At 39.4% G+C, this 21,570-nt stretch overlaps 3 protein-coding genes across 6 annotated transcripts; 1 reads left to right on the top strand and 2 right to left on the bottom strand.

Moving 5' to 3' along the window:
* Nucleotides 1-857: 857 nt before the first annotated feature.
* Nucleotides 858-6,760, bottom strand: LOC128317318 (uncharacterized). 2 transcript variants are annotated; one of them, XM_053229032.1, is made up of 8 exons: nucleotides 6,570-6,760; nucleotides 5,971-6,251; nucleotides 2,297-4,026; nucleotides 2,082-2,210; nucleotides 1,750-1,992; nucleotides 1,523-1,663; nucleotides 1,255-1,380; nucleotides 858-1,140 (listed from the first exon to the last, which is right to left on the bottom strand). In XM_053229032.1, the coding sequence occupies exons 1-8, from the start codon at nucleotides 6,590-6,592 to the stop codon at nucleotides 988-990; spliced, it is 2,826 nt and encodes a 941-aa protein (XP_053085007.1). In that variant the 5' UTR covers nucleotides 6,593-6,760; the 3' UTR covers nucleotides 858-987. The 2 variants fall into 2 exon arrangements, with proteins under 2 accessions (XP_053085007.1, XP_053085008.1); XM_053229033.1 differs by having other exon boundaries at nucleotides 1,523-1,651.
* Nucleotides 6,761-7,128: 368 nt separating this feature from the next.
* On the bottom strand, nucleotides 7,129-16,074 carry LOC113542244 (GRB10-interacting GYF protein 2). Of its 3 annotated transcripts, none has more exons than XM_034298903.2 (12): nucleotides 15,567-16,074; nucleotides 13,784-14,142; nucleotides 13,518-13,631; nucleotides 13,264-13,374; nucleotides 12,672-13,111; nucleotides 11,866-11,960; nucleotides 11,398-11,723; nucleotides 11,184-11,290; nucleotides 10,763-10,950; nucleotides 7,845-7,926; nucleotides 7,506-7,685; nucleotides 7,130-7,292 (listed from the first exon to the last, which is right to left on the bottom strand). In XM_034298903.2, exons 2-12 carry the CDS (start codon nucleotides 14,136-14,138, stop codon nucleotides 7,176-7,178), a joined length of 2,115 nt encoding a protein of 704 aa, XP_034154794.2. In that variant the 5' UTR covers nucleotides 14,139-14,142; nucleotides 15,567-16,074; the 3' UTR covers nucleotides 7,130-7,175. The 3 variants fall into 3 exon arrangements, 2 of the variants coding, with proteins under 2 accessions (XP_053084743.1, XP_034154794.2); XR_008300821.1 differs by having other exon boundaries at nucleotides 7,212-7,292; nucleotides 7,506-7,681; XM_053228768.1 differs by lacking the exon at nucleotides 15,567-16,074 and having other exon boundaries at nucleotides 7,129-7,292; nucleotides 13,784-14,386.
* Nucleotides 16,075-18,249: 2,175 nt separating this feature from the next.
* gpsm1a (G protein signaling modulator 1a) lies at nucleotides 18,250-21,540 on the top strand. Its single transcript, XM_026940155.3, has 3 exons — nucleotides 18,250-18,426; nucleotides 19,600-19,975; nucleotides 20,591-21,540. The coding sequence occupies exons 2-3, from the start codon at nucleotides 19,667-19,669 to the stop codon at nucleotides 20,765-20,767; spliced, it is 486 nt and encodes a 161-aa protein (XP_026795956.1). The 5' UTR covers nucleotides 18,250-18,426; nucleotides 19,600-19,666; the 3' UTR covers nucleotides 20,768-21,540.
* Nucleotides 21,541-21,570: the final 30 nt, after the last annotated feature.

Here is a 21,570-nt window from a genome sequence, read left to right as displayed (position 1 = left end):
GGCCATTATTGTGGCGAATCCGAAAACTATCCCCGATTCAGGGATTTAGGGATAAATTCATATATTTAAAATTTATATTTTGCATTTATATATTTCTGTAAAGCTGCTTTGTGACAATGTCCACTGTTAAAAGCACTATACAAATAAAACTGAATTGAATTGAATTCACGGGGTCACTGGATATGAGGTGGGAACATACCCTGGATGTGACGCCAGTCCATTGCAGGGCACCAGACACTCTCACATTCACACATTTTTTCACACCTAGAGGCAATATAGCATAGCCAGTCTACCAACTGGCATGTTTTGGGAGGTGGGTGGAAGCCTGAAATCCCAGAGGAAACCCACATGGACATGGGGAGGAAATACACAGGAAAACCACACAGACAACAGCCTATGAACTGAGTTCAGTATTGATCTGGGGACAATGGAGATGTGAGGAGACAATGACACCCGCTGTGCCACACTTTATTCTGGTCAGGGTTGCGGTGGATTTGGAGCCTATCTCAAGAGCACTGTACGTGAGTTGGGGACACACACTGGATGAAATGACAATCTAATGCAAGGCACCATGAACACATTCATTCACACCTAGGGGCAATGTAGAGTAGCCAATCCATAAGCTGTCATGGTTTTTGGAGAAGGAACTGGGGAACCCAGAGGAAACCCACACAGATACAGGGAGACCATGCAAAACTCTACAAAGTACCCCGAGCTCTGGAGCGAAACGGGGACACTGGAGCTGTGAGGTGGCAACACTACCCACTGTGCCACCATGCCACCCACTACTAAAATTGTTATGAATTATCTATTATCTATAGCATCATATCACAAATTAACATACTAATTTACATACATATAAACACACCTTCCCTTTATTTAGTTGATACTTTAAAATTATACACAGAATTTCCTAAATCAAAAAGTCAAGATGTGACAAAGTTTGTGTAATTTTCCAAAAGATATGATAAGGATGCCAAATCTGTATCATTTGTAGTCTGCTATATATATGTGGTTAAGAACTGATATAGTGTCATCCAGAAGCAGGCTGAAAATCTCGTTGGCCAGTCGCATTTTCACAGTGATCTGGTCATTACTGTAATCCACCCACTCCTTCTCCTCATTGTGAAGTTCCTGAATCTACAAAAGATACAATGTGTGCATTATTGATAACAATCAAGATAGTATATAATAAGCTACAGAAATAATATTAATTCGTCATATCGACATTCAGTTAAAAGTCGGTGTACAAACCAGGATGTAGTCCACTCTGTCCCTTTTAGCATACCAGTATTTGCACAGCGTTTGCAGCATCTCTGTCATTTCTTGATCAGTTTGTTCCAAATTAAGCACTTTCTGTGTTTCCCTTTTCACTGCATTCTTGATCCAATGTAGATATATTTCACAAAAATCAGTGTATTTACATCATCTGTATTTCACTGCCAACAGTGATAACATTAAACTTGATCTTAATGATTTCTTGATAATACCACACTTAAACACACTTTATTTCTGATCTTACCTTTAAAAGTTTGACTGAAATTTGTCTTGTCTGTAGAAGTGAGATCATTGATTTATCCTTTATTTTCTGAGAAGATCCACTCATTTCCAATATATCAGCACAAATCTTGTGCAGAATATCAGATGCTAACTGGAAAAGGACCTGACATGAATACAGAATGACAGGAAAATACACGCATGAGAGTCCTACAGATTGCCAACAGTTTAGATCAAGTAGGCATGACTCACCTGCCTGTAGGTTTTGCGGCTTTCATCATCTACTAAGTAGTTTGGTGTTTCACAAGCATCGAGTGCACTTCCATTTGCCTGGCCACAGAGTGTCTCAACCGTGTCATCAACCAGTCTGTACACAATCCTGTGTTCATGAGGTTTGACCCGTATTTGTGGTGGAGTTACTGGATACACCTGCTGCCACTTATCCATGAGACGTGGTTTGTTAATCACATTGCTAGCTTCTTTTTTCTTAAAATTCTGAAGTTCAACAAAGAAAACATATATGTTAATTCTGGAAAAGTATGGCCAATGTTAAATTCTACTGAAGCATAAAATCGGTTGCTTACAATTTCCTTTGGTTTACCATCATGTGTTGATTCCACTCCCTGTATATTCTTTAAAGCATCTGCAAAAATCTCCTCAGTTAACCTCTCTATCAGAGCCTCAGAGTCATCTAGATGGCTTGTACAATCAATCTAAAACAGAATGTTTAATGATCACAAAAGAGCACATTTTGCAAATTCGAATTATGAAATCAAGTATTTTAGTGTTTGTGGCTCACTTTTAATGGTGTTTTTTCACTCAATGTTGAAAAAGTTGGTAACTTATTGTCTGTGGCTTCATCATTTTCACATGGATCCTGCTGGAATGTCTGTTTTGGTGCTGATGAACCATGTCTGCCACTTTGCCTTCTTTGCCTCTTCCCGGAAGGTTTATTCCCATTTTCCCCATCTTGGTTACTGGGGGGATCCTCATCTGAGAATGTATCTTCATCCATGCCTGTATCTGCTTCATTACATTGCTCTCTATGCAGATGAGAAATGTCCTCGGCTCTGACCAGGACCCCGCAGCTCTTCTCACATTTAAAATACTTCACACCTCTGAATGTTCCATTATGGTTTCCATTGGGTGTATCAAGTGCGACGCCAGCCCAAAAGCCATCAGCAAAAGCAGTGTATCCCTTATATTTGAGAACTCCTGGTCTTGAGTTGCAGACAAGAACCCTGTCTCCAATGTTAAAGGAGGACAAAGGATCATGGCTTTCATTACTCTCATCCATAGGAAGAGAGCTGGTGTATTCAGAACCCTCATCTTCCTGATCCTGTTCTGCAGGAGGAAGGATTTGACACAAACCTCCAGTGTTAGCATCATTATTAACATTGGTCTCACTTGGCCTCTCTGTATCTCTCTTACAAGACAAGTCCACAGGAAGAGGAGGTATGTTCTCGCTATTAATGGAAATGTCTTCAAGAAAGTCAGGTGGAGCTGGAAGATCCTCCTCACTAGTCCATGTGATAATCTCAAAGGCAGGTGGGGGAGGTGGTAAACTGTTGATGTCTAGTCCTTGTCCATCTCCTCCTTTAAGTGACGGAGGAAGCTCAGCACTTCCATATGACAAGACTTCATCTACAGGAGAGAGGATCTCTGACAGGTTGGACTCTGCTATCATTTGCTTTTCATTATGAATCAGACCATAGGGATCCACTTCACAGTGTTTAGTGTTGGACTGGTGGCAGTATGCAGGTGATTCTGGGATGACAGTAAACTTCTCAGCGTAGACTAAAGCAAAGGTGTCTGCTTCATATTTCTCTTCACTGTGAACATCCTTCTCTTCTTCAGACCAGACCAGTCCTTCACTCTGGAGGGAAAATGGTTCTGATTTATCTTCTGCATCAGAAAGGCTATCATCACAGGATGGGCTGTCAGTCCTTTTTATATCACTACTTACAGCATGGACTGAATTTGTAACAAGTGGTTTATCTATGATTGAATCTTTAATGTTCTGCCACTTCAGATTTTCAGAGATCTGTGAGACTAAATCAATCTCATGTGTCTGAGTATAAGCTGTGTTTGACTTCCCGGACACATCACAAATCTCATGGTTATTGTTGAATACCACACTTTGCGACTGATGGCTGTTGTGCACATTAAGAGTCAGATTGTCAGTTATTACCTCACCACAGTCTACAGTCATTTCAAATGAAGAGGAATGTGGCTTCAATGTCTCTTGAAACCTTGCTTCGGTTTGTTCTCCAGGTTTTTGATGTACGTCTTCATAATCATAGGGCAGGTCTTCCTCTATGTCAGAGGACAAACAGGACACAATGGGGGCATTGTCAGATGTTCCACAACTACCCTGGTTGTGTTCCGATGTGAAATGATGCACATCCTTTAGAGGTTTCCAGTTTACTTTTTCTCCTGAGTGTATTTCAGTGCTTTTCGTTGGGTTCACCTTTGGATGAGGATCAATTTTATGCAAAGGACTCTTGACCTTTTTCTCAGGCTTAGGCTCTGTAAGGACAAACTTATTTCAAGTAAAATACCATAGAAAGTCTATAGTAATCAAATGGAAAACAGTTACTAAATTATGAATATGCATATACAGTCAACTCCAGAATAACTGTCACACTTCAGAAGGACAGGCAAAAACTGTATAAAAAATATATTACAGACATTAATTCAACAGTTTCATTCAACCAATTGGAGAACATAATTCTCATAAATCTTAAGGTTTTTTTAATACAATGGTATTTTGTCAGAATTTTGAACTCTCCAGAACTGATTTTGCAACCCATAAAATGAAATTGTGCCTTGTGGTCAGATGCAACCTTTTGGCCATGAACATCATCAGCATATCTGATTAAATCTTTTGATCATGTTAAGATTGATTGCATGATAATACTCAGTGCTGTTTGGAAGCACACAATTAGAAAAGAATGTTTTTGTATGCTGTAGCATTACAATTTACCTTCACTGGAACTAAGGGCCCAAACATATTCCAGCATGACAATGCCCCTGTGAACAAAGCATGGCCCATAAACACATGGTTTGCCAAGGCTGGAGTGGAAGAACTCGAGTGGCCTGCATAGAGCCCTGACCTCAACCCCACTGAACACCTTTGGGATGAATTGAAACACCGACTGCACCCCAGTCCTCCTTGCTTGACATCAGTGCCCGACCTCACTAATGTTCTTGTGGCCGAATGGGCACAAATCCCCACAGCTACACTCCAAAATCTAGTGGAAAGCCTTTGCAGAAGAGTGGAGGAGGTTATTATAACAGAAAAAGGGAAACTAAATCTGAATGGATGAGTGCGACAGTCAGGTGTCCACAAACTTTTGGCGATATAGTGTATCAGTATCTGTATCTGTATTTGGATTTTAAAAGGAGTTTTTTTAAATAACATATGAAACACTATGCCCCTGAAACAGTGGAAAATACTGGGAAAAACACAGAGGGAGAAATATCTATCACTGTCAGCATGGTCTGTGAATTCTTGCTCTGACAGTTCCTTAACCTCAGATCCATCAGTCCAGGTCATAATTACTCTCAACTAGAGATGTTTTTAAATCTCACTCACATGGTTATTATTTTTGTTTGCACCTGGCCACAATATTTTCTTTTTAAGTTTAGTTGGTTCTATTTCCCAAAATATACACAAAGTTGTAGCATAATTTAAACCACCACAATCGAGAACAGGCAGTTACTAAGGATGAATGAATGAACACTTTAAATGCATTACTCAGTGCTGCATCTCTGTTCATGGTCTTTGTTTATCCTGCAAGCTCAGTATCTAACCACTTGTGCCCGCACGAAAATAGCAACCTCCCACTTGTACAACTTTTTTGTCCTGTGGGATCCCTGTTCTGATGCACATCCTGTGAATCGGTCTGGTGGGCTTTCGAGAAAAAAAAAGAATAGTGTGTCTCCTATTTACGTCTATATTTGTATATGTTTTATTTATATTACATGTACATACATATATATATATATTCATTCCAAATTTGTATTTGGTCCCTATTATATATACATTTTTTTAATTTTCATGAAGGGTACCAATAATTCAGGAGCTGACTCTATTGAAACTCTCGTATTTTCTAGCTACCACAGTAGGTCAGTATATTACTAATGGCTGAATCACTCAGCCAAGAGCATGAGTCAGCAAAAATGCTGGACATACACTGTATATCACCACTGAAAATGAATTACAGCTGCCTCAACAATGATTTGGTGTTGATGTTCAAAGGGAACCAAAAAGGAAAGTTTTACGGTTGTGATTAAATTTAAAAAAGAGAAAAATGTTTTTGTTACATCTTTTGACAATATTTTTTCAGAATACAATATTAACCAGTGGTAACACCAATCAGTTGACTGCAGTGATTACAGCCAAGTGTATAAACAATTGTAGAACATGCTAAATCTATATTTAAAAAGGATCTTTAAAACCTGACCCACCGTAACCATGAGGTTTAGAGTTTGCCTTCACTGATTCTTGCTTATGTGGAGGTTTTCCATCCTCTCTTTTTACTTTTCTCTCAGTGCTGGTGTTATGGCATGGCTTGCTTCGATGGCTGTATGCTGAGAAACCTTTTGGTTCACTTGAATCTTTGGACCCTGCTGTCTGTAGGAACTCTTGCTCTGTTAGGATATTATGTTCTCCCAAACTTCTCTTCCTCCCAAGACTCCATACCTCATCTGCTGTTAGAAGTCTCCTCAGGCCTGCTTTAGTAAGAAACCTGTAGAAGCAAAAATAAAGTTAGCTTTCTCTGTGTTGACTTGGGGTCAGCCTAGGCCATATCCTGACGGCTTCATGTTGCAGTAGGATCAGCTTCTCGGCACAAGAGTCACATAAAACCGCTTCATCATCCCACATGAAAGAGAGCATTGATCTTCTCAGAAATGCATTGCACTCTGGTGGAATCCCTGATGTCTTTTTTCCACCAGTATTAGTTTTCAAGTCACAAGTCTTCATTATGTAATATAAAGACACTCAGGCCTTGCATGCAAAATAGAGAGACAGACAGAAAAAAGAGGCTGTAATGTGTTATACCTACCCTGGCCTGTTCATGGCTGGCATAGTGGCATGATAGAGCCACAGTATCTAACAGATCGACTACATTAGACTATCCTCCTTCAGGATCCCCAGTGAGAAATTGCAGCCACTCCCCAAATCACCACTTGCAGTCCCATCTTAGTGTGAGCAGGAAGAGCAGCATACAGCAGCCTGCATCCCTCCCTTCAGCCGTGCCCTCCTTTCCTTTTCAATATCCTCTCTCTCTCTCTCTCTCTCTCTCTCACACACACACACATACACACTCTCTCTCTCTCCAATCATTCTGCCTCTCCCATCCATCCCCCCTCTGTACTCTCCCTCTCTTTCTCTCTGCTTCCCTCCATTACTTAGAGTAATTACTCTGAGTGGTGCATTGTAACAGTGATAGAGTACAATGCACACCTAAGACAACAAGCTCATGATATTCCCATCCTGTGCTGCAGGCTTATGCTTCAAAAATTGCCTAGTGATGTGTGTCATGCTTCACAGCCCTGGTGTGTGCTAAATGCTGCACTGCAGTATTTCATAAATCCCTAAGAGGTTGCACGTCAAACCAGAGTGGACTTCAATGGCCACTGTAAAACAATGCTAAATGGCTCTCCTCTGTTTAATGCATGACAGTAGAAGTGAATGGTGACACTTGCCTCCCCTGCTTACTTGGCAGCTTTTCTTCGCCGCTGGCAGCTGGTATAATCCCAGGCTTTGTGATTAAACTCTTTACCTCCTGCAGAAAATAAGGAATAACACAGCACGGTTGTGGAGCGGCACCTGAGCACTGTGGATAAATGGTGGGCAAAATCCAGCTCTCCTACTCAAATCCTTCCCCCCAGTACAGTGATAGCTCTTACGGCCTTTTATGAGATGACAATTATTAATAGAGCAGCACTGGCTGGAGGGCAGGATGTCAGCTGAAGGCAGGGAGATGCAGAGTAGTTACCATTGCTGAAGCTGTGTCTCTGGGCCTGGAATCAGTCTCAGTCATGGCCTGGTTCTCTAGCACTTGTCGAAAGTGACTAGTCGACTTCTTGATGTCTAGGATGTCTCTGTGATGGTAAAGCAGGAGACGACGCTGTTGCTGCCCACATTTGTATACATTGCGCCAATGGTGGATCTCTGCCTGGTAATAAATGATATGGCAGTAAGATACTGTATATAAAAATTGAAAAATTCATATTATTACTTTATAATACATTTATGGAATTTATAGAAAATAAACAGTTGAAAGAATTTACAATGCATAGCTGCTTTTTTAACAAAGGCAAAATATTGTTTTCACCTCCTCACGTCTCATTCTGCTTACAACTTCTTCCTGCTTCCTCTTGATTTCAGTCACAGAATCCTCCTCTGATAGAGCATTCCTGATGGAGATAAAATAGACCATATTATAAAATAACACTTATGACTGTGATTCAAGTAATGGATCAACAGCACTTTAAGCACCCAGTAAAAGACATAATATAAATGCATGCAAACAAAAGCAATGTTCTGAGGCTCATGTTGGCATGGCTCAAAGTGGGACATGGGTTTGTTGATGTGTGATAGGGACTTGTGTTAAGACTCAACTAAACTCAACTACTCAACTAAACTAGCCTTCTGGTCAGACGGTTGTGAGTTCAAATACCAGCACCACCAGGGTGCCCCTGTTGAGTAAGGTGGTTAACAGCTCAGCTGAATAAATGAGGTAAATATAAATCCCTATTGATAAGGGTGTCTGCCAAATGCCATAAACATATTAGCTACACCTACCATATATTTCACTTTGCAGTAGGCTGTAACGCAATGCCAAATCACATATTTACAATTTATTTTGGTTTAATTTAATTTATATCTATTTAGTTCTGTAAAGCTGCTTTGTGACAATGTCCATTGTTAAAAGTGCCCTACAAATAAAATTGAATTGAATGCCACAATCTGTGTCTTTACCTATATCTGTATCTCTTTATTGCTCCAAATATTCATATCCGCATCTGTATTTGGATATAAACCCAAAGTGGCTGTGGCCTCAGACAGAAAGTTTTTTTCCCCTTTTTTTTCTGAAATAGGACGGCGTAGGACCACGAGCTACATATCTGAGCACTCGCTTGTGCCCATGAGCTACATATCTGACCACCTGCTTGCTCCCATGAGCTGCATATCTGACCACCTGCTTGCTCCCATGAGCTGCATATCTGACCACTTGCTCGTGCCCATGAGCTACATATGGTATCTGACAAGTCAGCCACATGAAATAAAAAAAACTGTGGCTCGTGTGAGTTTTTTGTTTTGACTGATGCACACATTATTGACGGTGCACAATTTGACCGCTTCTACCTCATCCATCGATGCAAGGCGACCACTACCAACCAGATAATATTCGGGTGGTAGGCGTCTCTCACTTCAGTTACTCTGATATAGTAGTGTGTGTCGCACTGGTCTCGAGTGTATCAGGCACAGTAGCATTGTTATGTAAAGAATATAACATGACAGGTTGTGCTGTTATAGGAAAATAATAAGCAGCAGGGTGGTGTAATGCGGCCTGATGCAAAGCAGAGGATTATTTTCCAAAAACACTTGAAGTGTTTTATTCCTCTTATGCCAGAGCAATTTGTTATACAATAACACATCATATTATTTTCCATTTATAGTTATGCTTAATGTTATGTTTAATGTTAAACAGATGCTCTCTCTCCAGCCTCCCTTTTATATCTCTGTCTCTTCATGATAATAAGACCAAAGAAATGCAGCTTATCATGTTACAGAAGAACTGCAACGCCCCTCCGTCCTGTAAACTTTCCTATGTCAGAAAACCTAAAGGAACAGCTTTACCTCTGACTGTTACAAAGCACTGACACTAGAGACTTCTTCTAAAAATGTTAAAGGAATATCTCCTCACAGAAAACTTTTAAATCTGTTTGAGTGTCCACCATACAAGTGTAACTGTCATTCACACTTGTTACTATTATTTTATTAGAGGACCAGATATAGATTTGGTGAAGAGTTGGTGAGATTGAATTCATAAATAACTGAGTGAGACGTGGGTTAAAAGGGCAACAAAAAAATATTAAAACTAATGATTGAAATAAACTCTCAGTTCTACAATATGCACTTCACCAGAAATAAAAAAAAATAAATAAAAAAAATAAAATAAAATAAGAAAAAATATAAAAGCGTGTTTTAGTGTCTGTCTTTGGATGATTTGATCTCATTTCCGATGTGTATCCTTTCAGTTCTGTCCTACTGGTACAGTACCAGGTAAGTATTACTTGTTAGTTCTTGATGTAGCTTAAATCTTCTGCTTATTTCCATTTAGGGTTGTCTCACCACACCTTTCTGGAGGAATCAAGATCATCCAAGTTGACAAAGTTGAAATGGTTCCACAATCTGATGTCTTCACAATGCTCAGGTCTCCCAGTTCCAATAAAACCTGACCAAAGCTCTTTTACAAGTGAATACAATGCAGGAATGGAATTGTAGCACTTCCTGGGAAGTTGTAAAATGGTTTAAGTCTAATCTTTTACCACTAAAAATATTGTTACACTTGACTGCACTTTCACTCTGAGCGGACCACAACGGAAAGAGGAAATGGAAACTCACAGAATCGCATATATAATATAATATAATATGTATATATAACAAGTAGGAGGGACTTGAACGTGATTAGTTATTCCTTAAAACGAATGAATAACGTGTTTCAGGACGAACTAGAAGAATAAACAAATTATTACTTTATTTATTGACTCCTTTGTTGGTTCATGTTGTAGATGCAAAGTTACAAAATATAACACTTTCCCCCCATTTTTCCATTTTCCAGTTTGTGTTAATTGTCCTCTAGTCTTTTATTAGTGTTTACTGTTTTTTGTTTATGACAATAGATGGCTGATGGCTGTATATAATTGGGTGTGGCCTGTTTCAAAACCCAGCAATTACACTTTCAGAATCTCAGCAACACTGCTGTGTCTGATACATTCACACCAGCACACGCTACTATGCCATTACCCTCTCAGTGTCACTGCGGTTGAGAATGAATCACAGCCCGTAGTCTACAATCAGGTAGTCCCTTTGGACTAATGGATAGGGTAGAGAGAGGCAGAAAGTGATCTATATAGTAGATGTATTAGATAAAATGACCAGTGAGTGTGAGTAAAGGCTTTTCACATATTTATTTTAAAAGCAACACAAGTCTAGCATGAATTTGTAGTACTGTAACACACTCACTTCTTACAGTGCTCCAACCATGCGAGCTCAGCCTGAGTTCTCTCCCACAGTGCTTTCTCTCGGAGCCTGAAGAGGGCACTGAACTGGCGCGCCCTGAGCTCCTCTTCCCAGATAAACTGCTGACTCTGTGCCAGCGAGAGGTGGCACTGGAACTGTCCCTGACTGTACATGCCGCTCAGTTCACTCCACTGCACACAGCCGGTAATGCATGTAGTAGTATTTATGTTGGATAAATTGACTGTATTTCTGCATGGTGTACTACAGTAGGCTATACTACAGCCTGCTATTTGTGAACTGCATATTGTTAAAGACTGACAAAGGATGTATACATCATAATTTTCATGACATTATGATATCATTATACGTGAAACACAGCACTGAGTATATAACATTCTCCGTCATACCCTAATTTTAAGTTTACCTTACTAGTAGAATCTGTGATTTCACTGCCGTCACCTTGATCTGATGTGCACTGAATCGTTCTCTGTTCACTTTGTAGTGCACACATCACTGGAGAACCTTGCTCATCTACAATATACATTCAGAAATTCACTCACTTCTCTCATTCTTTGTCTTTATACCATTTCAAAGGGATGGTGCCTGTTTATCTGTCAGTGACCAAGTTAGCCACTTACCTACACTGATTTTTATTTCTTTCTTCATGGGCACATTTCCATTAATGGACACACACTCCTTTTTCTTCTTCTTTTTTCTGTCTGCAGCTTCATGTTTATCGCCAGTGGGCCTTGTGTGTGTCAGAGCCTCTTTATGACCAGTGATGCCAAGCCGGACAGTCTCATTCTCCACACGTGTGTCCAGAGAGGCGATCATCTTTCTGAGAGCCTCCACTCTGTGTCTCTGAGCCTCGGCCTGGATAATCAAAGAGCTATTCACATTAGCCAGGCGCACAGGATTGTTGGTCTTTGACTGGGCATCAGAAAACAGCTCCATCTGCAAATTTCTGGTACATAAATAGAAACACACAATAAAACCAACTATATGCAATACAGCATGATTAACCATGGCACATTATGAGTTTTCTCAAAACCAAAAAAAAAAAAAAAAAAACATTGAAACCTAATACTAGTGAATGCTGCCCTCACCTGGATGTATCCAAAACACCACATTGTACATTGAGCTGCAGTCCAGGAGTCTTGGTACTGTTAGCAAATAGTCCCTTGTCAGCATTTTTGCTTTTCTAAGAAATGAAATGTTATGAAAGGCAGAATCAGAGCCTACTCAGATGAAGCACCTGCCCTCTACTATGTGTGTGTGTGTGTGTGTGTGTGAATTACACATTTGTAAACTTCTGGCTTTCCACTTTTCGAATTATTCACACAATGGGACTCATTTCATCATTGCTGTAGGCCTATTGAAAAACGTCCTGTGATATCGTATATGTAAAAACATAAGAAAACTGATTGCTTGTATTTAGGATCAACACAGAAAAGAGAGGAAGAGTTTATAGAGTCAAGAATGTAGCACTGAAATGCCACAGTTACAGTTTTTGCAACTTTTGATTATAGGCATCCTAAAAACAGTAAAAAAACAGTAAAAAAAAAAAAAAAAAAAAAAAAAAAAAAAAAGAAAACAAGGTAAGAGAATTTTACATTAGATTTATGTTTCAGTCAAAACATACAGCCGGTACCTTGACAACTACAATTCAGTTCTTGTACTCATGAATAATTTAATAGTTACAGGTGCTGGATTAGACTGGATGCTGTGAACTGTGGTTGAAATTACACAGCAGAAGAAAAGTGGTAGTTTTGTATTTTATCACATTTCATAGAGTGGGCTGAACTGAGGTCTGTGCAGCTGATTTAAATGGACTGGTGTATTGGAATTAATGGCTATAATATTTGTTCAATAAGCTGCAGGACACTATTGCCAGACACACCTCAATACATACCCCAAACTCTTGTGTCTGCTGTTTCCTGGTCCTGTGAAGAGCTTCTTTTTGCTTTTTCACTATGTCCTGCACACTCCTTCTCTTCCTCTCCTGCTCAAAATCCGCTTTTCTCCTCATCTGTCGTTCCCTTCTCCTCCTCTCAAGGACTTGCTGATGCATGTATTCATGCACGTCTTGCGCCTTTTGCCTCTGTGCTGTACTTTGTTTGGCCGGACCTTCATTCTCTTTCCCTTTCAAACACAACGGCCAGGCAGAATTACTTTTACCACAGCTACCAGAAGGGTTTGTTGCCTGGTTAGGTGGAAGTGAAATATTTCTAGGGGGATGATGGCATGATTTCTCAATCACATTTTGCTCATTAGATCTTTGTTTTGAACCACCCTGAGTGTTCAATGCTGCAGTCTGTTGGTGATCCTTCTGTGTAAATTTTCCCTTGTGCTCTGTAAATTAAACACAGAGCTTGATTAAGATTTGCAAATTAATTTACAGGATTGGGATATATATTTACTGAACATTAGAGGTAGGATCTTATGATAATCATATGGTTTAAGTGTATGGTACCACAATAAGAGCACTGAATTCTGCAGCATACTCTTGGTGTTGTCCTCCTGAGACTCTGAGGCCCTGGAGCACTGGGAATCTAAGACCTCTTTCACAAGCTTCTGGGCATCTCTCCAAGCAGATATGTAAGTATAATGTTCTTCTATACCATCATGAAGGAAATATTTAAAACCTTGTGTTATTGCACTTTTCTGACATATCATGTTGCTCAAGCAGGTTTTAAATAATATATTTAGATTTTACTGCATTTTGAAACAGGAAGCATCCTACTGAGTCATCTCTTACGTTTTCTAGGAGCAGTACCCTGGAGCACTCTGTTCATATGGTGGTCTTTGCCTGAGGATGGGTTTATGTGGGCCTTCCATCGAGACACAGGTATACCTGTTAATATTCTTTCCCCTGGCCAAAGGAATCATTATACCATATTACATTATAATTTCATTTATTAGCCCATGATGTCCTCATAAGCTTCTATATCTATTTTATAGGAGCCTTGATGATGTCATTGATTGATCATTTAGTGCTCACTGAAGCTCAGACACATTACAGACCTTTGCTGCTCACTCTGCAGACTTTCCTGGTTATGTGATCTTGACATTTCATCTCGATCACTGGATTTGAAGATATCTTTTCCAGCCTCTGTTGCTGGATCTTTGCTCTCAGACTCTCAAGGGCCTTTGATTTTGGGGAGCCCCTTTTCAGCAGGTCCATACGGTTGGCCCTTGTCGGTGAGGTGAGGGACAAAGCACTATGTTGAGGGGATCCTTGGATATGATACTTGGCCTGCTGGACAGGAACTTCCTCTGACACATCTTTGCACATGTCCTGAAGTGGAGGTTGAGCTTTCGGATCCAACCGAAACGCGGTGGACGAATGAGGCTCTACGTGTGGCAGCTCACACCACATACTGCTAGGGTTGAAGAGCAGGAATAGTCTTAGACACTCTCATTTTTCTATATATATTTTTTTGTTTTAGATGTTTATTTTAACATATTTTTTATTACTCTTCCAAAGGAAAGTACAACATTTAATGTTTCAAATATCAAAAAATTTTTCCAAAAAAAATCTTGTAGAGAAACATTTGTATGTTATTCACTCAATTGGTGTTTTTGATGATGGTGGTAGACAGTGGCGTCTAACATGTCAGTCTTAAACCTCCTGTAGGTATTCAGTTAGGTTGAAATCTGGTGACTGTGAAGGTCATGGCATATGATTTACACAATTTTTATCCTCATCAAAACATGCAGTGAGCCCCCATGCCCTGTGCATAGACCATTCCGATCAGGACAGAAATGTTTTATCATAGGAAATATTTTATCATATAAAGGTGATCAGAAACCTATGCATTGATTTGCAGTGATGCTTTTCTCTAAGAGAATAAGTGAACCCAAACCATGCTAGCAAAATGAATAAATACCTCCCAAAGAATAACAGAGCCACCAGTTTTAACTTTAGTTTTAACTTCACTCATCTGTATATGTATAGGAAATTTGGAATTAAAAGGCTAACAAAACCTTTAATTATTATGGTATGTAAACAATAAATGATCTTAACTTTGAAAATGCAGTGTTTTTATGTATGTATGTGCATTTCACATACACAAATTATGTCTGTACAATATATCTGTTTGGTCTGTACAATATATCATGTATTTATTCTTTTTCATTAATAGCATTATCTATACATACTCCTGCTTATATAGTGTAAACTTAAATATATTGGCTTAGATCTTTTATACATATACATTTGACTGCAAAATTTTGCATCTCCTGAAATTAACAACAGTTAACAAATCAACAACCCAAGAGATATCCAGAAATGTCTGGAGCAAAGCAGAGTTATAACAAACATGTAAGGAAGAGTGGAGGGATAAATATTACACCTAAAAATATCCAAATGCTGCCAAGAGGATGCATAGAGAGGCTGAAAGCAGAAAAGGCAAATGGTGAGCATAAAAGGTATTACAAAATACTTGTAACACACTGATGATGATGGCCTGACTGATGGCCTGTCATTCTGTTATTACTATCTGACTATTAATTTATCCTATTTAGTATACCCTATTTAACCAATTGTATTAGTTGTGACAGTGAAAGGTCAGCTGAAACCTAACACACTTAATGTCTTGGTTAAAATTAATATGTTTGTATATTTCATTTTGACCCAAAAGTTATACAAACTTTTTCAATCAACTGTAGGCTATACTATATGTAAATTATATTAAATAAATATAATACATTAAGAGAGTATGAGACAAATTCTGGCAGAATTTGAGATCACAAAGTTACACACATTAACATTTAAAAAAAAAAAAACAAAGGGAGAAAAAGTTACCTTGATATCTCAGAAGTAGTGAAGAAGACGTGAAAAAATCCTACCTTGGTGTGGAAATATCGGTAATTAGCAAAAGCTCTACAAAAAAAAGCTCTGGTTTAACTACTTCTGTAACTGAGAGTCATTTGGATTACCTCAGCTTCATGCACCGATTCTGTTAGAATGTTTGTCACGCGCTCTCTTAGTAACAGTGTCCTAGCGCAGCGCGCGCACAGTCGCACGCAGGAACCTCGCGCCACACGCAGCGCCATTTTGCTCACCTCACTGCGTTTTATTAACTATCAGCGTCCATAAAAGTGTGCATTACGAAGTGAAATGTTACTAATATAATGCATTACAATGCAATCCCTGAATCCCTGAAAGTCTGTCTGTGCCATGATTCCTGCATCCTATTTATTCGAACTATTCTATAGTGGGAATTGGATATCTCACATCAATTCCAACAACCATTCCCTTTTCGTCTCATTTGCATTTATTCTGCTTCCTCTGCCCTAACCATGCATCTAAACCAGCACCGTGTTTTGCAACAGCCATCTCAATCTCCAGATTTGAACCTGTGATTCACATGCACAAACCCATTTAGAGGCGTGAAATGTTGTGCAGGGTGGAGTGAAGTCCAAGAGACCTCCTCAAATGCATCCAACCATGCGAAATATTTTAGGAAGAGGCTTAGAGAGTCTAAACTAAATATTAAAAATGGCATTAATATCATGTGTTATATACAATCTTCTGTATTAATTTTCATGAAGGGTGCCAATAAATTAGAAGCTGACTTTTGGATCTGGATTACAAGTCAAACCGCCTGTATGGGCATCTTGATTTCTCTGTTTAAGTGCATACAGTTCCAGGCATGCAGCCTGTACCACACTCTGGGCTTCAACAACTGCTAGTGTGTTGTGGCAGCAGCAGGCTTTCCCTGTCAAACACACTGAGCTCCTAAATTCCTAATGCAATTAAGAGAGATCATGGTACACTGGTACATTTTCCTTTCCATTGGTATGACACTACATTTTTAATGCAATGCTTTTTACCTTATGTTTTGTGTAGATGCACCATCTTACCCAGAGCCATCATGATGATGAATGACAAAGATATTTTACTGCCGTCAACCTCAAAATTGCTCAAACAAAACAAAAGCGACTACAAGACATTTAAAAAATATTTTTCCCAACAATTAGTTTCCATTTATTTTGTTTTAATTCTCAACATATATGCATGTCTTTAAAACAAATTTTTTTTAAAAAACAGTTCTTATGAAACTTTTTGGTTAGTGTGAAGGTCTAAGTGAAAAACTTTATACAATCAGCACTGGGACCTTGCAGCAGTGGTTCATTATTTCAGTTATCACAGTAGTGGAATAAAAGTAAGAACCTGATCACCTCAGTATTGAGTTAACAAAAGCTGATGATTTTCCCTGCAGTCATAGACCATACTAAATAGAGAGCTGAACAGAGATTAGTTTTGTATGTACAAAGCCAGAGAGGAGTGAAGCCATGTCTTACTTTGATAAATCATCTGAAGACATGAGAAAGCTCATGGGGTCTTGGTAAAAGTGTCAACATCTCTTACAACCAGACACTTGTTTAGAAGTGTTCCATTACTGGAGACCATGCAGCAGAGACACCTTTAAAGGAAATAAGAAATTGAATATTTCTCATATATTCAGGCATTTCTGACTGCAAACATATTGATTTTGTGTTTTCTTGTAACAGCATATGAGGATTGCACTGCAGAATAACAAACAAAACAATCAAATATATTCAGTTCTTGTCCACTCAATCAAGCAAACAGCAGTGGGTGTCTGCACACCAATCACACTGCGACTATTCAATCTGCTCACCCACACACAAATACAAGTGTTTACAGAATCCATGCAGCTGGGCCACAGTGCAGTGGTGTATGAGGGAGAAATGAGAAGCAGCTGTGGGTGTGTATGTGGAAGTGTGTGTTCAGCATGCTAGATGGACAGCAATGGGTCTGAGAAATACACAGAACTGGGGACCAGCAGTAGCAGCTGCCCTGCTGGCTGGCATGCAGAGCTGAACCAAGGGAATTACCAAGAAAGAGAGAGACACGGAGAGAGAGAGAGAGAGAGAGAGAGAAAGAGAGAGAGAGAGAGCCTGCTCTATTCCTCCCCAGGGCTTTCTGAACGGATGGGCATTCATCCATTCAATTCAGGCAAGGCCCCAGGCTACACTGTGTTTCTTTGGTTTCCCCGGTTTCAATCGTTATTGCCCACCCCCACTCCCTTGCTCCATGTAGCAGCAACTCATGTTTTCATCAATCATTGTGGAAAATAATTGGATAAATAATATAAACACTGGCCACTCAACCCTAAGAAATTGATGTGTGATTATTCTGAAAGTAGACAGAAAAAAAGAAGCACTATAGCTCCTTCAGTATTAATGAAAGAGACATGGCATTGCAGGACTGCCAACTAGACAGTATGTGCAATTGTGTATGCATTTGATCTAGCATGTCCTTGTCTGTATCTGTCTGTCTCTTCAGTGAACGTGTGTGCTCGCACGTCTAGCTGTCTACAAGTGTGTGAATACATAGGAGCAAGATTTGGGAAGCGATTTGCAGTTCCTATAGCAACCATGATGTAAGCTGAGAGGGGTAAATGTGCCCCATCAACCCCCACCCATCTCTTTCTCTTCCTCTCCCCCTCTAAAAGAGACACAATCCCGCTCATAGGAAAACTGGGTGTGTGAAAATGGCAAGTGCACCACGCTTTGCTGGATTATAAAGATCTCTTTTATCTCCTATTCTGTTTTTCTTTTTTTAAATTACGGAAGAAGATAAGAAAGCTGGGAACCTCTGCTCAATAACAAACACGTTTGGGTGTCGGGCAAGAAAGGTGTGTGTATTGTCTGCCTAGGAATTCATTCAGTCTGTGATTGGGCTTTGGCATCTGAGGCTATTCAGAGCAAAAAACAGCCCAGTGTAACCAATGCTTGTGTGAACCTCAATAGCTGTTACTTGAACATCTAAAGTTGTTGCAAAGAGATTATTCTATATATGAAAACATCATTTGTCATGTCCTATCATATTTAGGCTCTGTCATCTTTAATTATCATTCAGATTATGGTAAAGAATTTTATGTGCAAACTAGTATAAATCCTGCATTCATTTGGAATTGTTTCACTTGATCAAACTTTGTTGGGCCTTACTTTGTGCATCATGCCAGCACTAACTAGGTTCTGTAACCTAGTTTTGGTGTTAGCACAGCAAACAATTTTAAAAGAACAAATTTAGAAGTATTGTACAGTTTATGAAGCTGACTGAAGGTACAAGATAAATGACTCTCCATACGATGTAAATTTTAAGTCTGTACTCCAGTGTGTTTGTCAAATTGATTCAATAAAACTATTTTAAAATTACATTAAATAAAAATGTTTATTACGTACTTACTCAAAAATCATCCTTAAATACCTTCAAGCCAGTTTGATTAACCGAGTTAATTTGACAACAGGCCAAAAATTTGCACAGTTTCCCCATTACACCAAATGTAACTGATCGTCCAAGGCATGTCTGATGTCTGAAGTATTCTTTTTATGTTTTGTACAGGAGTTATGAGGGATTTTTATGGCCTCCAGTTTAGCATTATACAAAATGCATGTCCAAATCATCACACACTCTCACAACCATGGAAAAGACATCATTTGACTAAATAATGGCAGACTAACTACATTTGGGATAAGTAATGTAGTTAGGTAATAACCATGTAGACTAACTACATTTGGGATAAGAGGGAAATTTTGTATCTTTTTTGTTTTTTTTTAGCAAAATAATTCCTTTAACAATTACACCAGCTAATGGGATATATACATACATCAGAGGAAGTACAAATCACTGGTTTTGTTCGGTTATGATACAGTACATGACCTTTACAGTTTTAGCTCCAGTTCCTGAGTTTTCTTTTGATTTGCCTACAAACATTCTTTCCAAGGCTCAATCCTAAGTAGTTACAGTAGGTCACTTGGCTGTCTAATTGTCTCATTTTATTTATCATATTCTTCTCTTCTAAAAGCCAAAGCCAGGGCTCCCCTAATGAGGAATCCCTCCTCACAGTCCTCTGTGATTATACAAGCAGCCACATGGAAAACCGGCGCTGTCAGCATCTTCCACAGCCCAATGGCCAGCCAGGAGAGGCCCCAGCTGGAGCCCGGTCTGAATGTGAGTCCCCACTGCTTTCCGGAGCCACCTCGCTCATCTCCCTCACCCAGACGGAGGAGCTCTTTGATCTGATAGCCAGCTCACAGAGCCGCCGACTAGACGACCAGAGGGCCAGTATAGGAGATCGGCTGGGTATCACGATAGCACAGAACAGCATTGGCCATCATTGTGAAGCCTGTAATCCACAGGAGCTTAGTGATGAATTCTTTAACATGCTCATAAAATATCAGGTAAAAACTCATTAAGCACCAGTGTGAAGAAATAGTAATTTGTACAAATATATTTTGTTCATTGAACTACTCACACAAATGTATTATTCAACTATGCAGAATGTACACTATATGGCTATAAAAGTATACTATTAAAGTATGTGGACACCTGACCATCACATCCATATGTGCTTGTTGAACATCCCATTCCAAAACCATGGGCATTAAGAGCATTAGGGAGGTCAGAAACTGATTTTAGGCAAATATTCCAGTTCATCTCAAAGGTATTCAATGAGATTGAGGGCGGGGTTCTGGGCAGGCCACTTCCACGCCAACCTAGGCAAACCATATCTTTATGTACACCACTTTGTGCACAAGGGCATTGTCATGCTGGAACAGTTTTGTACCCCTTGTTTCCAGTGAAGGGAAATTTTAATGGTACAGCATACAAAGTGATTCTAGACAATTGCGTGCTTCCAACTTTGTGGCAACAGTTCAGGGAAGGCCCACACATTGGTGTGACTGTCAGGTGTCCACATAGTTTTGGCCATATAGTGTATTATCCTGTATTATTATGAATAGAAATTGCATCAAATATGGAGTCTCTTTCTCAATTTGTCCCAATGTGTCTGTCAGTCCTCCCGGATCAATGACCAGAGGTGCTCACTGCCTCCAGTTCCGGATCCAGATGAAGACTTTTTCAGTCTCATTCAAAGAGTACAGGCTAAACGAATGGATGAACAGCGAGTCTCCTTCCATCCTGATGAGGATGATGCCACAGACTCTGACCCCAAGTCCAAGCCAGCCAGTTAGAGACTGCAGCATGTAAGAGTGACTTCTGCTGCCATGTTTAAGTACTGACATTGATGAGCTCATCCTGGTAGAGAACTCTATACCAAAGTCTGGGCGGACTTTGGTGGAACTAGTTGAAGTCCCAACTTGGCCCAGATTTGTGGCATAAAGTCTGGAATACAGTTTCTCAATCCTAGAGCATCACTGCAAAAGCACATTTTAGTGTCTTCTCTCCTCCCAGCACACCTGAATGAACCCATTAACTCATTAACGGGTCCCTCATGTTCTAACATGGACAGTCTCATGAGTTTCAAAAGAGTGTGTTACAGTAGAAAACATGCTCAATTGTATATGGAACAGGTACCTTAGAAAACACTTCTAGAAAACAGGCCTAAATATTATTAGACCATTAGACCACATTGTCTGAGGGAATGGGGAAAAAGAATCTGCTCTGCAAATATGTTTGTTCAGATTCCAGTTCAACAAGCCACCATGGAAAATGTCTTAATAATTTTTAATGGTAATTCTACTAACTGTCAGTGTCACAGCAACTGTCACACATTTTCATTTTCAGGTCAAGTGGAAAATAATGTCCCACCACACTCTGAATATGAATCTGTTGGGTCCGAGCAGATGGCAGTGATGTATTTAGCATATGGTAACCTATCATGGGACCTCTGGGTCATTTGGCTTCAATAAACTTATTCATAAGAAAATTAATAAAGCAAAAAATAGTAATTAACTACAGAAGGCACACTCCAATCCAAAAACTATTAAACTAAGCTTGAACGATGTTTTTTTGAGTAAAGATTTTGCACATATTT

This window comes from Pangasianodon hypophthalmus, chromosome 24 (genome assembly GCF_027358585.1).
Source record: "Pangasianodon hypophthalmus isolate fPanHyp1 chromosome 24, fPanHyp1.pri, whole genome shotgun sequence".
Classification (NCBI taxonomy): domain Eukaryota; kingdom Metazoa; phylum Chordata; class Actinopteri; order Siluriformes; family Pangasiidae; genus Pangasianodon; species Pangasianodon hypophthalmus.
Note: the sequence above shows the minus strand (reverse complement) of the source record. Positions and strands in the feature narration are given on the sequence as shown.